Here is a 16,102-nt window from a genome sequence, read left to right on the forward strand (position 1 = left end):
GGGAATTCCCAGAGAGGGGATATATAAGAAGGAGTAGAGTGTTCCAGAAGGTCAGTCCGGGGAGAGGAGCTCAGGAGAGGAGAAGACCAAAAGGAGAGGTGGACAGAGAAGAAGCTCTGGAAGGGACTAACAAGAGAGACAGTCAGGGGGGTGGCCCTGACAGGAGAAGCCACAGATGGAGAGTCTGGGTTACCACAAGACGGATGGACTCGGGCAGGCGAAGCGCTGTGGTGGTAGGCCTAGGGCAGCCACAGTGAAAGAGCCGTGAGGGACGTCAATCAGGAGAAGGGAGGAAGTGAAGGTACCCGGGACTGTGTGCGGAGTCAAGCAGCTGCTGTGTGGTACTGCGGAGTCGAGCAGCTGCTGTGTGGTGCTGTGGGTCATCGAGAGGACGGCCAATAAAAAGGACCTGTTGGACGCATTTAGGTCGCCGTCTAAGTCTGTTTGCGGCGGAAAGAGGACCACCCCCCAGTCCGCACACCTACCTACATTAGCACCGCTCCTGCTTGAAAACTATTTAACTCCTTCAGATGGATTGCAGCGTGGGACTTGACTGTACGGCGGACAGGTATAGGACATTGTTGCTTTTTTATTTTGGACTTTTTTACAGGAGAATGATGATTTCGATTGGATTGGGAGTGAAATAAAGATGGGAAAAAATGTGTGTTTATTTCATTAAAAGTCTTTATTCTTAATGTGTGTGGGTTTTTTTAACCCTTTCAGACTAGTGGATTAATAATGGATAGGTGACTTATTGACACCTCTCCATTATTAACCCGACTTAATGTCACCTTACAATAGCAAGGTGGCATTATCCCCTTATTACCCCATATGCCACCCTCTACAGGGCAATGGGATGAGAGAGGGTAGGTGCCAGAACTGGCGCATCTTACAGATGCGCGTTTGCTGGGGTGGCTGGGGGCAGATGTTTTTAACCACGGGGGGGGGGCAAAAGCAATGGTGCCTTTCTAGACTATTAATTTCTGCCCTCAGTCACTGGCTTGCCCTCTCTGGCAGAGAAAATTGCCCTGAAGCCAACATAAGGTTTTCCGTGAATTAATCCTTTAATTTAACACCTACAGCTCCAAAATTTTACACACGTACACCACTAACATTATTAGTGAAGGACATATATAAATCTAACGGATATGCAATGGTTTACTATATGTAAACCATGTCTCATATCCTGTTGGCTTTTGCAATTATTTTACAAAAGCCGATATTTATTCTAACTATTCTATTCGAACCTATTCTATTCTTTACTGTACGCAGCATCTGCCGGCTTTTACTATATCTATGCAAATATATATATACTGTATATTGAAGATTATTTTGCTTTAAAATGATGTGTACAGTTTTTTTACAATGCTATTTTAACATGAGCTTTTACATACAGAGAACTGCTCTATGTAAAACCTTACGTTAAAATCGCATTGCATACGGATCGCATACACATGTCATACACATGTCATACGAATGTTCCGTGGAAAAATCACACAGAAATCGCATTACACTCGCATGACACTTGCATAGCACTCGTCCGTTTATTCGGTCCGGCAATCGGACCGTTTTTTTATCTCGCAAATGGGTATGAGCCCTTAGGCTAGTATACAGCTTTATCCACATTCACTCGTTCAGTATTTGGTCACTATTTTCCATCAGTATTCATTAGCCAAATCCAGGAGTGGGTGAAAAATGCAGAAGTGGTGACATGTTTTTGATGATTTTGGCTTACAAATATTGATGTAAAATACTGACCAAATAATGAACATGTTCACATGGCCTTAGCTGCAGACACTGATCATAGTAATACTCTTAAGTAGAGTTGAGCGAAACGGGTCGGTCAAATTCAAAAATCGCCGACTTTAGCTAAAGTTGGGTTTTGCCGATTGAATCCTGACCATAGCGTGAGGTCGGCCATGAGGTCGCCGAGCCGAGCGCCAAAGTCGCATTTCAAATAATGCTTCCAGCGCCTTTTCTCAGCCAATGATGGAGGATGCACACTGTGGGCAATGCGATGACATGAGCAGCGGCCACCACCATCTTAGAGAAGGGAATTGAAGTGATTGGCTGGCTTTGTGTGGCGTCACAGTGGGTATAAAAGGCCGTGACTGCCGACCGCCATCTTACTTCTGCCGATCTTAGAATAGGGAGAGGTGCTGCTGCTGATTCTGAATAGGGAGAGCGTTAGGCAGGGAAGAAGAAAAAAAAATTGCTTCTGCTGATAGCGCTTTTCACTGTACAGTTAGTGTGCAGTGAAAGGGGAGGATTTTTGTTGTGTGCAGCAGCGCTGGTGGTGATTAGGCTGCCTTTTAAGGCTACCTGATAGCTGCATTGCTGTGTGCACACTGCTGTTCAAACTGCTTTTTTCAAAGCACTCCAACTTTTATTATTTTGTTCTGGTGAGTTACCGAGCGTTCATTTTTTCACACACCGTATAGCGGTGTACGCTCCTCACACACTACTGTGTACCGGCTGGTATCACGGACAAATAGAAGCTATTTGCGTGTGACTCTGGAAAAATAAGCCGAGGAGATTTTCTATTTTTCCAGATCTACACCTTATAGAGCTGTTCGCTTTTCATACAGTTTCATATATCTGCTGTTTGATCACGGTCAAAACTAGACAGAGACAGCGTGTGTCAGTCTGTATAAAAATAGACAGAGATTGACAATTTTCCATACAGACACCGTATAGCGGTGTACGCTCCTCACACACTACCGTGTACCGCCTTGTATCACGGACAAATAGAAGCTATCTGTGTGTGACTCTGGAAAAACAAACCGAGGAGATTTTCTATTTTTCCAGACCTACACTTTATAGAGCTGTCCGCTCTTCAAACAGTTTCTTATATCTGCTGTTTGATCACGCTCAAAACTAGACAGAGACAGCCTTTGTCACTCCGTATAAAAATAGACGGAGATTGACAATTTTCCATACAGACACCATATAGAGCTGTCCGATTCTCAAACAGTATTGTATATCTGCCGTTCGCATTACAGTCACATCTATACAGAGTCGGCGTGTGTGTGACACTCCGTAAATACATATACGGAGATTGTTAGTTACACAAAAAACGCATACAGCTGTACACTTCTGATACAGTTCCGTATATCTGCTTGTTGGATTACGGTCAAATACATACTGGGAGAGCGTCTGTGACTAACAAAATATATACATAGATTTAATTTTTTTAATTCACCTTACACAGCTGGGCGCTCCTCATACAGTACCATCTCTCTGCTGGTATTTTTGGTACATTTTCCCAAACATGAGGAAGTATGGTGGAAGAGGCCACGGACGTGGGCAGGGGGGCGCAGCTGGTACTGATGGTGGTGGTGCATCGGCTGGTTCTGGCAAAAGCACTATAGCAACTAAGGCAGGAGGTGTTGAGCCTGCATCATCGTCTGGCTCAAGAAGGCCTGTAAGGTTCCCTTTTCTTGGAGTTGGAAAACCACTTTTAAAGCTGGAGCATCAGGAACAGGTTTTGGCGTACATTGCCGAAACAGCCACCAGCTCTATTGCCTCCTCTTCTGAACGTTCGAAACCTGCAAGCACGGAGTCGTCAGTGCAGGGTTCTGGTCAGGAAAAACACCTTTCCTTGTGTCCTTCACCCCCACCAAAAGTTAAGGATGTGGCAGCCCAAATTTCAGATTACTCTATGGAGCTCTTTTCACATACCATGCCTGGGTTATCCAGTCAAATCCTGAATTCCCCAGTCCAAACTGAATCTGACATGGAGTGCACTGATGCACAGCCACTGCTAGATGATTCTGCTGGTACATTGACCCAGAGCACTACATTGCCCTCGCAGTCTACTGAGCCAGAATCTGACCCTGATGAAACTCAGGTGCCCCTTCCTGCATATTATACCACCTTACATGGTAACACAGAGGACGGTAAAGAGGAAGGTGCAGATGACTTTGAAGAGGAGGTGATGGATGACCCAGTTCTTGACCCGGATTGGCATCCATTGGGGAAAGAGGGTGGTGCTGGCAATAGTTCAGATAAGGAGAAGGATCCGTAGCAGGCATTGACAGCGCAGCAGCGGTTATCTGGCAGGCCCGTAGCTGTCCAAAAACGTGAATCAAAAATTAAAAGAGTTGCAGGATAGCTTGGCCAGACGGTCAACTTAGCACAGCGTGCAAGGCCAGAAAATGTATACCATAGTAGGAAGAGTGCAGTGTGGCACTTCTTTGTCCAAAATCCTACTGATGAGGCAAAGGTTACCTGTAAGAAGAGCGGAAGGACCTTTAGCCGAGGTAAACAACTCAGAAAATTGAATACCAGTTGCATGCTTAGACATTTAATCAACATGCACTTGCAAGCGTGGACAGACTACAAAACCTCAGGTACCACATGTGCACCTGCTCCAACTGAAGGTAGCCAGCAACGCTCAATCGCTTCCCCCACTGTAAGACCACCACCACCGTTAAGCACACCACCAGCACTAAATGTGGAGGTGTCGTCGAAAGGCCAAAGCACTCAGGAAATCACAATGGTTTTGAAACACAACACTGAATCAAGGCCATCACCACCAATACCATCACCAACCCCCCTCACTCCGTCCGGTCCACCGCTACTTCCCCCATATGCAGCTCTCCAGTCCAGCTCACCCTACCAGACACTCTGAGTAGGACAAGAAAGTACACATCCTGTCATCTGCGTACACTGTGTTTGAACGCCTACATTGCCAAACTAATCTCATTAGAGATGATGCTCTACCATTTGGTTGAAAGCAAAGCTTTCCGCGAGCTCATGGCCTACGCTGTCCCACGCTATGGTCTACCCAGTCAGCACTTCTTTTCTCGAAAAGCCATCCCTGCCCTCCACCGGCGTGTGAATGACTGCATTGTCCATGCACTAAAACAGTCAGTGAGTGGAAGGGTGCACCTCACAACAGATGCATGGACCAGTAGGCATGGCCAGGGCCATTACGTGTCCATCACTGTGCACTGGGTTAATGTGGTGGATGCAGGCTCCAGAGGGGACAGCGGCGGTGGAACAGTGCTGCCAAGTCCACGGTATAGGAAACAGCTGGCTGTAGGCTTTTGTCCCTCCTCCTCCATAAGCGAAAGCTTGTCCACAGAGCGCAGTCACACAAGCACTCCATCCGCAGCTGACAGTGTTGCACACGAGGTGTCCCACTATTGAAAAGCTAGTGGTAAGCGTCAGCAGGCTGTGTTAAAGATAATGTCTTTGGGCGACAACAGACACCGCGGAGGTACTGGCCAACTACTTGCAGTGGCAATTTGAGTCATGGCTGGGCAGTCTACATCTTGAGGCAGGCAAGGTAGTCAGTGATAACGGCCGTAATTTTGTGGCAGCCATAGCCCGTGCAAAACTCACACACATACCTTGCCTGGCTCACACTTTGAACCTGGTGGTGCAGTGCTTCCTTAATAATTATCCGGAGTTAACATCACTGCTCCATAAGGTGCGAAGACTGTGCTCGCACATCCGTCGCTCAAACGTCCACTCCACTCGTGTGCAGAAGCTGCAGCGATTGCTCCATCTCCCCAACCACCGCCTAATCATAGACATTGCAACAAGGTGGAACTCCACCCTGCACATGGTTGAGAGGCAGTACGAACATAGGCAGGCTGTAATGCATTTGTGGGAGGATACACGGGCAGGCAGTTTGAGGGAAGACATGGAATTGTCGGGTGTGCAGTGGTCAAAGCTGAAAGACCTCCGTAAAGTCCTTCAGTGTTTAATAAACATGGCTGGTAAGCGCAGACGACGCCATCATAAGCATGAGCATCCCACTTATGTGTTTGCTCATGCAAAGTTTGATGCACATTAAAGATCTTGCGTCTGCAGTTGCGGAGGAACAGGATTAGGAGGAGGGAAGCCTTGCTTACAGTCAGCCATTGTCTGGTCAGTGAATTGTCCTGGACGAGGTGGAGGAAGAAGAGGAAGAGGAGGAGTAGGATGAGGGGGATGATTATTTTGGGCAGGAGGATGCTTCTCAGGGGGCAAGAGAAAATGTTGGCGTTCCAAGGTCAGGTGCAGTGTTTGTGCGTGACTGTAGGGAAGTGGATTTGCCAGAAAGTGCTCCTCCACCCAGCACTCGCAGTGCATCATTGACACCTGGAACATTGGCCCACATGTGCGATTATGCCTTGTGGATCCTAAAAAGGGACCCCTGCCTTGCCAAAATGATGAAGGATGACGACTACTGGCTGGCCAGCATCCTCGATCCACACTACAAAGGCAAATTACACAACATCATGCCACAGGAGGACCTAGAGATAATATTGGCTAACAAACAAGCAACTCTGGTAAACCGTTTGTTTTAGGCGTTCCCAGCACACAGCAGCGGTGCTGGTTCTCCCACGAGCCATAGTAGGCACAATGGAAGAGGTGTTCGTGGTGCACACAGCCGAAGTGGCATTGGAGACAGGGGTTTAATGACCATGTTGTGGAATGATTTCTCAATACCGCTCACACGACTGCTAATACTGCATCGATTAAAAGTGACAGGAGACAGCAGTTGTCAACTATGGTTACAAACTACTTCTCGCATATCGATGTTCTCCCTCACAGGTCATTCCCCTTTGACTATTGGGCCTCTAAACTGGACACCTAGTCAGAATTGGCACACTATGCCTTACAGGAGCTCGCTTGCCCTGCTGCTAGTGTGTTATCTGAAAGAGTCTTCAGTGCTGCTGGATCAATCCTGACAGAAAAAAGGACCCGTCTGTCGACCCAAAATGTTGATGATCTAACCTTCATTAAAATGAACCATGCATGGGTTTCAAAGGATTTTGTCCCACCTTCCCCTGATGACACATAGGTTGCCAGAAAACTGCCTCGCTTTTTCCCTCCTCTTCCTCGGACTTGCCCAATTCCACCATTTGCAGCAGCTGAATGTCCAGCCTACACATCAACATATGCCATTTTTTAAACCTCCCTAATTGGGCTGCTCACCCCCCCAAGGGCTGGGGTCAACACCTGGTGCACCCGGGGAAGTGACGTTGCTCTGAACAGGTGGATGGGCGCACTGATGGCCGACGGCACTGGCACAGGGCCCCTTATAGTACAATACAGTGTCTCTGACGGTGGGGGGCACACTTGCCGTCAGACACACCAGCGTACTATGAGGGGCCCTGTGCCAGTACCGTCGACCACGAGTGTGCCCCCCCTGCTTGGTCATGGCCACAGCACTTTCAAGTTGCAATACTTACCTCTCCCTGCTCCACCGCTGTGTAGTCTGGGCAGTTAAATCCTTCACAGGGACGGCCACTAGAAATTTGGTGTATTGATCGATGATGGATAAGATGTAGCTATGGCCTGTCCTGCTGGTCTCTACCTTCAGATGATGAATGGCTACCATTTGAAATGGACGTCAACTTACAAGCGGATATAGTGGTGCTTTATGATCACCTTTCACAGTTGTGATAGTCACAGACGTGTGACATTCCTGCCACCATTTTTCAATGACTCCTCTCATGCCAATCCAATAGAATCGCCTACGGTCTGTAGCTTCTGTCTTTTGCAGTCCAAAATGACCAGACACATCATGATAGGCAGTGAGGACCATGTCTACATCTCTCCCTGTGATCACAATTTGATGGAGACAAGTAACGGTGATGTGATCCAGGCTACTGCAATAAAGCAATCCTTTCTTCACAAAGAACCGTTTTCGCTGTCTCCACAGACACAGTAATTGAGGGTCTGCATCGCCTCTGTAACATCTACCGGGAGGTTTTCTCGCGATGAGTAATTCCCATATTTCTGCTAACACTCGACTTTCCGTCTGTACTTGTATCCATGTAGTTTCCAGTAGCGGAGAGTCTGGACTGGCTTACTGAGACTGAAATATAACCGAAGATTTAAAAGTACCACAACACTGTATACTGTTGTACGCTTCGAATACCTTCCCTTTTTCTGCTTTTTAAATTCTGTTGTAATATATAGTGAGCCTGTGAGTGTCTGTGTCTGACTCAGGAAGTTTAGATGGAAATTTACAATTACCCCTAGACTGGATACACCTGGTATGGGCTGATACAGTACCTTTGTTCAAAATTTTTGATTACTGTATCATCCATTGGGAGTGAACATGTGTGGTTTACGCCTTCCATATCTACAGTGAATCGGAGATACCAATTTTTACCCTATACTCGATACAGCTTGTATCTTGTTATACAGTACCTTTGTTCGACATTTAGTATTACGGTCAAATCCATACTGAGTAAGCGTCTTAGAGTGACTACAGCACTATGTATACGGAGATTTCAATTGTACCCTATAATATATATACTTGCTATCTTGTTATCCAGTACCTTTTTTACAACATTTTTTATTATGGTCAAACCCAGACTGAGTGAGCGTCTGAGGGTGGCTCCGGAAATATATACCGAGATTTTAAATTTGGCCAACACTGTATACAGCTGTAAGCTTCTGATACGGTAACCTTTTTTGCTATTTAGATTCTGGTGTAATCCATAATGAGCCTGTGAACGTCTGTCTGTTACTCCGGAAATATATTTGGAGATTTAAGATTACCCCAACACTGTATACAGCTGTATGCTTGTGTTACATTACCCATTTACAGCTTTTCATATTCTTGTGTAATCCATACTGGGCCTGAGAGCGTTTGTGTCTGCCTCCTGAAATATATACGGAGATTCCTAATGTTTACACTATACTATATATACCTTGTATCTGGTGATACTGTACCCTTTTTCAACTTTTTATTTTATTGTGTACTCCATACTGAGCCTGTGAGCGACTGTGTATGACTCATGAAATTTATACAGAGATTTACTGTTATCCCTAGACAGTATAGAGCTGTACGCTTCTGATACAGTACCATATATCTGCTGGTATTTTGGGTCCATTTTCCAAAACATGAGGAAGTATGGTGGAAGAGGACATGGGCGTGGGGGGCCACCTGGTACTGATGGTGGTGGTGGTGCATCTGCTGGTAGTGCCAAAAACACAATAGCAACTAAGGCAGGAAGTGTTGAGCCTGCATCATGGTGTAAATCTGGAAGGCCTGTAAGGCTCCCTTTTCTGGAAGTAGGTAGACTGCTTTTAAAGTTGGAGCATCAAGAACTGTTTTTGGCTTACATTGCTGAAACAGCCTCCAGCTCTATCGCCTCCTCTTCTGAAGTTTAAAGAAATGCAAGCACTGAGTCGTCAGTGCAGGCTTCTGGTCAGGAGCAACCCCTTTCCTTGTGTCCTTCACCCACACCAAAAGTGAAGGATGCGGCAGCACACCAGATTACTACATGTAGCTCTTTTCACATACCATGCCTGGGTTAATTAAAAATGGGGCCCATCATATACTGGAGCATTCCAAATGGGGGACATCAGACACTGGAGCAGCATTTACGGGGCTCATTATACACTGGAGCATTAGAAATGGAGCCCATTATATATGGAGCGTTATTTGGGCCCATCATACACTGGAGCATCATCCATGAGGCCCATCATATACTGGAGCATTCCAGATGGGGGACATCAGACACTGGAGCAGCATTTACGGGGCCCATTATACACTGGAGCATTAGAAATGAAGCCCATTATATATTGAGCATTATTAGGGCCCATCATACATTGGAGCATCATCCATGAGGCCTATCATATACTAGAGCATTCTAAATGGGGCAGATCAGACACTGGAGCAGCATCTATGGGGCACATTATACACTGGAACATTAGAAATGGAGCCCATTATATATGGAGCATTATTTGGACCCATAAGACACTGGAGCATCATCCATGGGGCCCATCATATACTGGAGCATTCTAAATGGGGCAGATCAGACACTGGAGCAGCATCTATGGGGCACATTATACACTGGAGCATTACAAATGGGGCCCATTATATATGGAGCATTATTTGGGCCCATAACACACTGGAACATCATCCATGGGGACCATCATATTCTGTAGCATTATGTGGAGTTCATCATACACTGTATGGAACATTATATGTGACCAATTATTCTGTATGGAAAAATATATGGGGCTCATTATTCTGTATGGCGCACAATCTGGTGGCTATAACACTGTATGGAGTAATATACTGTCCTTTTTTTGAACTATTGTACAATTTAAAATAGATATCAGTCATGTCATGTAAGCAGTGAAGTATTTGTCATTGTACTATACCTATATTTCTGTGCCGTATCGGAGCATCATGAGTTGTGGTATGTGTTAAAGGGGCGCACTGACACTCTTTGGCCCAGGGCACACGAAAACCTGGAGCCAGCCCTACCCCCCACAACTTTAGCCAAATAACCCCCAGTTTTCAATGCGTAACTATTATTATGAAGTAAATTAAGGTTGACAAGCTTCAGTAATAAGAATTGATGTTTTTGGCATTGAAATGGGCACTGTAGGTGTGTTTACTGTCCTCCACTCCCTGCCAACTTTGCTTCCCCATTGACTTGCGTTGGGTTTCGTGTTTCAGTCGGCCTCCGACTTTTCCCTATAGTCGGCCGATTACGTTCGACCCGACCTTTGCAAAAGTCGGGTTTCATGAAACCCGACTCGACCCTAAAAAAGGCAAAGTCGCTCATCTCTACTCTTAAGTAGGGATGAGCGGACTCATGGAAGTTAGGTTCCCAAGTTTAGTTAAGGTACCAGAACTGTATCTGAACTTGAATCTGAACCCAAACCCCATTGAAAACAGTGGGGACCCGAACTTTGGAGATGGAATATTCTCTGTCTCCCCAGATTTCCCTTATAAGTCCAAATATTGAAATGGACTTCTGGGAGAAGTCCATGTTCGGAGTTTAGAACCGGACATTAAGTGTTCGGTATGAACCCCAAACTTTTAAGTTTAGGTTCGCTCATCTCTACTCTTGATTAGAGATGAGCGAACTCGAACTGTGAAGTTTGGGGTTTGCACCGGACACCTAATGTCTGATTCTGAATTCTGAACTCCAAACACAGACCTCTCCTGGATGTCCATTTTACAGTTCGGGAGTCTAGGGAGGAGAGAGAAAGATATATTTTCCTGCTCCAAAGTTTGGGTCCACATTGATTTCTTCAGATTGAAGTTTGGGTATAGTTCTGGTTACCGAACCAAACTTTGGACCAAAAATCAGTCAAACTCAACAAACCCAAACTTCCACAGGTCCACTCATCCCTACTATTAAGGCTTCTTCTCACGAGTGTTTGATACAAACGTGTGCTACTTGTGTGCGCCAGAGACCACACACAGGCCAGTCACACACCCATTAAGGCAATTGTGCCAGTATACATGGCCAATTTTCCATACAGACCAACAGTCTGTGTAGAAACAAAATCTCGAAGTGCACTATTTTACTATTTTGGCCTGATTTACGGACGAGAATAGTTCAGGTAAATAGCAGGCAGCTCCTGTACTCATCCGCTGTAGTGACGAGCACATGGAGCCAGTCACATCCGCAATTTGGATACATGAGTGGTCGGACTTTTAGCACGGCATTCTGAATCCGGCTTATGGAGCAATGCTAAAACCCTGGTGGAAATAAATAGCAGTCAGCAGAAAGTTTAGTAAGTTATCACATACTAGACAATAACCTGACAATGAGTATATTTTTGTATGTGCAGCCTGACCCTTGGAATACACATGTTTGGAAAGGAGTGAATGGGACTCCAACCAAGAAGCGAGCCATCGGGTTCAAGAAGTTGGCCAAGTAAGTAGTTATCCTAGTGTCTGAAAACAGACAGTACAACCAATTGATGATTTATAATGTTTAATATTTATAGCATTTGCTAAATTGTTATTACAGGGCGGTGAAATTTTCAGCAAAATTGATGGGACAGGCAATGGCTAAAAGAGTAAAAGCTACAATCCTTTATGCGACTGAAACTGGCAAATCTGAAGTCTATGCAAAAACATTATGTGAAATATTCAAGCATGCCTTTGATGCGAAGGTCAGCCTATTGTATTTCTTGAATCAATGAACCTCTATGAAACATGTAATGATGCATCAAGTCAAATAAATGTCTGTGGACTGAAGAGAAAAGAGACTGGTGCAGAACTAATTACTCTGCTATTTTTCACATTTCAAGATTGCTTTGTATAGTGCTAAGATGGTACCGCCTTCTTAAAGGCTGGCCATGTTGTAGTATGTTCACATAGAACATACACTCATTTGTTGCTGAAATAGCTCTGATGTATGAAAAGGTTGACATGTCAATGACATTTCCATAACAAATTTTCTACATGTTACCATATACTAAGGTTTTGTTCACACTGAGTTTATTTCAGGAGTACAAAAACCACAAATCAAAGAAAACTATCCATTGTTGGAGAAGATTTTGGAAGCGTTTTTCTTTTCCTGAAATATTTCCTGAAGTAATTTTATAGAGGTTATGATGTGTTTTAGAAGAGTTTTTTCCTAAGAGTTTGTTGCAGCCTCTTGATTGGACACTGCATTGTCAAGAGAGTTTTTGAGGGGGATTTTGTAAAGTTTTTGGCTCAAAATCTCCTGTAAAAAACCCATAGTGTGAACATACCTTAAGGGTATGTGCACACGGCGTCTTTTTTTCAGGCGAATTCAGTATCTGCCAGAAAAAGCATTGAAAATGGATATAATGCATAGCTGTGCACATTTTCAGACTCATGTCACATCTTCAGAATTAGGGAATTATGAAGCCGTAAGTAGAAATGACATGTTCATTTTTCGGGTGGTTTCCCAGCTCTCGATACTTGAAAGTATAATCTAAAAGTTGTTGGCAGTAAAACAAGTAAAACCGCAAGAAAAATGGGAACCGCACCAGTAAAGCTCCTTCAGGAAAATGACAGCTGGCGTCCATTTTTTCCATCAGCGTGTGTTTAGTGTTTTTGACTGATGGTAAATAAATATATCACAAATCTTCTCTCACCATCCTTTGCAATGTTAAATCTATGTGCTGTACATATTTTTCACCAACCCATATTTTATACTGGAACTTTTCAAACATGACACTGTAAAAAAACATATTTTGTTGAGTTTTGCACGGGCACACCATCTGAGGAAAAACACGGACATGTGAATAGCACGATAGCTTATAATAGGTACGTGTTCTTTCCATGAAAACAATGTATACCACATGTACATGCAACATAGACATCTGAATGAGACCTTAGACTGTGTCTTCACCAGCAAGCTAGACAAATACTAGAAATTAAAACTAATAAATTTTATTTTAATTTGATTAAAAAGGGACTTAGTCCATTTTAAAAAATGCACATGTACAAAAACACAAACACAAACAAAAGAACCGCTAAATGCGGTAAGACCAAACTTCAGAAACTTTCCGGTTTACTCTTAGTGTCGTAGTCCAAATAATACACAGGCACTCCTTCAGAGTATCCGCTTAGTATAAATTTGTTTGGAACAAGCACTCTCTTATAGTGCCGTAAATTGTCTATATTAAATCCATTGCTTTTAAATCGATGTGTTACTTCTGTGTTACATCCATCATTCACACTCACAATGATTTTTGACAATTTTTACAACAACAGCCTATACTATACACAATGGCATGGCACACAGTCTGAGATTCTTCAACTCGGTGTGAACCTATACATTGCTCTACTTATGCAGTTCACCACCTCCACAGACTTCTTTTAGAAAAAAATCTCGTATATCATGGAGAGATCTCACCCAAATATTACTCAGTAACGGGTTCCTCCATGTGACGCTCCCATCTCCCTACGCGTTTCACCGTCCAGATGATCAGGGGAGTCTCTGGGTCAAACTTAATGCCTTCATGGAAAAAGTGCCATCACAGGGCTGTTCATTTGCTTGCTTTTTATAACATGCACTCATTAGTATGTTCCCGCCTCCTACAAGTAGGCCGGGTGTATGCCCATGACCACTTCCTATTGATGCGTTACCATAGTGATAGACCTATTACTCATATGTTTCCAATACCACCTTCTGACTCATTCAAATTAAACCCTTATCACAGGTGTACTTAGACATATTACTAATCTATGATTGCGCAGGAATCAACCTTCTCATGGGGTATACACTCATGCGCGCTCTTTATACTTCGTTCAGCTTATCGGGTTGCCTGGTAACGCGCTGACGTCACTCCTCTCTCCTTCCTTTCTGGCGTGGACGCACCGTGCCTGCGCTCTCTACCGTGTCAAGTCCAACCCTCTTTCCTATGTCAGAGCGCCTATTTCCTCCCATCACTGAGTCACCATCCAGGGGCACACCGCGCCTGCGCACTCCATATGCAGCCGCTTCTTACAAGCTCCATCCTCTGAGTGCATATAATCCCATCACAGGGTTATCACACGGGAGCATTTGTATATCTATCTACCCTTCACATGCGCTTCATCTAACACTTTCTTTGCGTCTGTCAGCTTATGTCAATTTTCATATAAGTATAATCAGCGTTATTTAACGAAGCGACAGTATATGAAAACTTTAGTATTTTTTTAAAAAGTCAATAACGATCTATAACCGCATATAATTACAATTAACATATTTTAGCGTTATATGGCAGATGTCACCTGCTATTTGATAGTAAATGGCATATATATACTTTAATCACTATTATTAACGCAAGTGTTCCCTCTACAATCCCCAGGATACATGTGGGCATAGATTTTACCCTTGTATAGGATATTGGAGTTAATACATAACAGTCATTTTGGGCATACTTCACAAATTCATCATCCGATATTGAGATCTTTAAGTAATAAAACTCTGTTTCAATACTTCTTGATTTTCTCTTTTCAACTATCTCAATCGATCACCTAGGACTACGTACAGTACTTGACTTGGACTTGATACATCTACCTTCGAGACGAAACTTCTTGTCGTCTCTTTGTCTCACTTTAGTTTATTAAACGGCTTACCCCACACTTAAGGGAACAAAAAAAGACCATAAGTCCTATTAAAAAGGTGTAACCCCTTCGGTCTCCCTCCAGAGTAACCCCACTACCCTTTAACCCCTATACAGGGATCTGGCTTTACGTGGGGCACAGTGGAGTTTGTCCTCTGGGGCTCAGCACTCATTGTATGTGGTAGGATAGGTTATAAAAAAGCCGCAAAGGATAGTTAGTCGTTCAGGCCTGTTGGTTGGAGTGTCCTCAACCAGAAAATCCATTTACATTCTTTCTGGAGGATCACTCTATCCCAATCTCCTCCTCTATGGGGGTAAGGAACTTTCTCAATCCCAATAAATTGAATTTTACTATAATCACCTTGATGTATCCTATTGATGTGGTTTGCTATGACTGTATCTCTTCGATTCACCACATCACCAACATGTTCGCGTATCCTCTTCCTGAACTCTCTTCTGGTTTTCCCTACATATTCCATCCCACATATACAGGTTGCCTTATAAATCACCCCGCTAGTGCGACAATTAATAAACTGTCTAATAGTGTAAATTTTCTTGTTGTTCGTACTCAGAAAAGTTTTCCCTTGCGTTACTGACTGACATGCTATACAGTTACCGCATCTATAGCACCCTTTTACCTCCCTTTCTAACCAGGTGCGTGCTGGAATCTCTCTGAAATGACTGTGCATGAGTCTATCTTTTAAAGATTTATTCTTTTTATATGTCACTTGTGGTTTGGAGCCTAACGTTTTCTCAATATCTGTATGCATTTTAAGGACTGGCCAGTGTCGTTCTAAAATTTCTTTGAATTTTTCTGACCCATTCGAGAACTTAGTAATAAACCGTGTGACCTCTTTGGCTTCTTTTTTTTCCTTTTTCCGTAATAGTTCTTTTCGATCTTTCTTTAAAGATTCCCCATAAGCGGCCTTCAAAACATGATCTGGGTATCCTCTCTCCCGGAATCTCTCCCTCATATCATCGGCTTGTTCTTTAAATTTCTGAGGGTTTGAGCAGTTACGACATAACCTCAAATATTGTCCTTTTGGTATCCCTCTTTTTTGTGGAAGAGGATGATTGCTCTCCCATCTTAGAAGTGAGTTAGTAGCTGTTGGTTTCCTATAATTGCTCGTTTCTAGGATTCCATCAATTCCCTTTTTGACACACACATCCAAAAATCTCATTTCTGATCTATGTACCTCATATGTGAATCTAAGGCCTAAATCATTACAATTAAGGTCATTCACAAAAGAGACAAATTCAGATTCTGTGCTCCTCCAAATCACAAAAATATCATCAATATAGCGTAGCC

At 43.8% G+C, this 16,102-nt stretch overlaps 1 protein-coding gene across 5 annotated transcripts in view; it reads left to right on the forward strand.

The window, feature by feature from the left end:
- The window catches only part of NOS1 (nitric oxide synthase 1), a 558,783-nt gene that overhangs the window by 462,598 nt on the left and 80,083 nt on the right, over window positions 1–16,102 (forward strand). For all 5 annotated transcript variants that reach the window (XM_073560587.1, XM_073560281.1, XM_073560506.1 and 2 more), the window contains 2 exons: window positions 11,554–11,639; window positions 11,736–11,880. In XM_073560587.1, the coding sequence (XP_073416688.1) occupies window positions 11,554–11,639; window positions 11,736–11,880 (231 nt within the window). The remainder of the gene's footprint in view (window positions 1–11,553; window positions 11,640–11,735; window positions 11,881–16,102) is intronic.

Source organism: Dendrobates tinctorius, unplaced genomic scaffold, assembly GCF_039654945.1.
Source record: "Dendrobates tinctorius isolate UK_male_01 unplaced genomic scaffold, ASM3965494v1 ptg000003l, whole genome shotgun sequence".
In the NCBI taxonomy this organism is placed as follows: domain Eukaryota; kingdom Metazoa; phylum Chordata; class Amphibia; order Anura; family Dendrobatidae; genus Dendrobates; species Dendrobates tinctorius.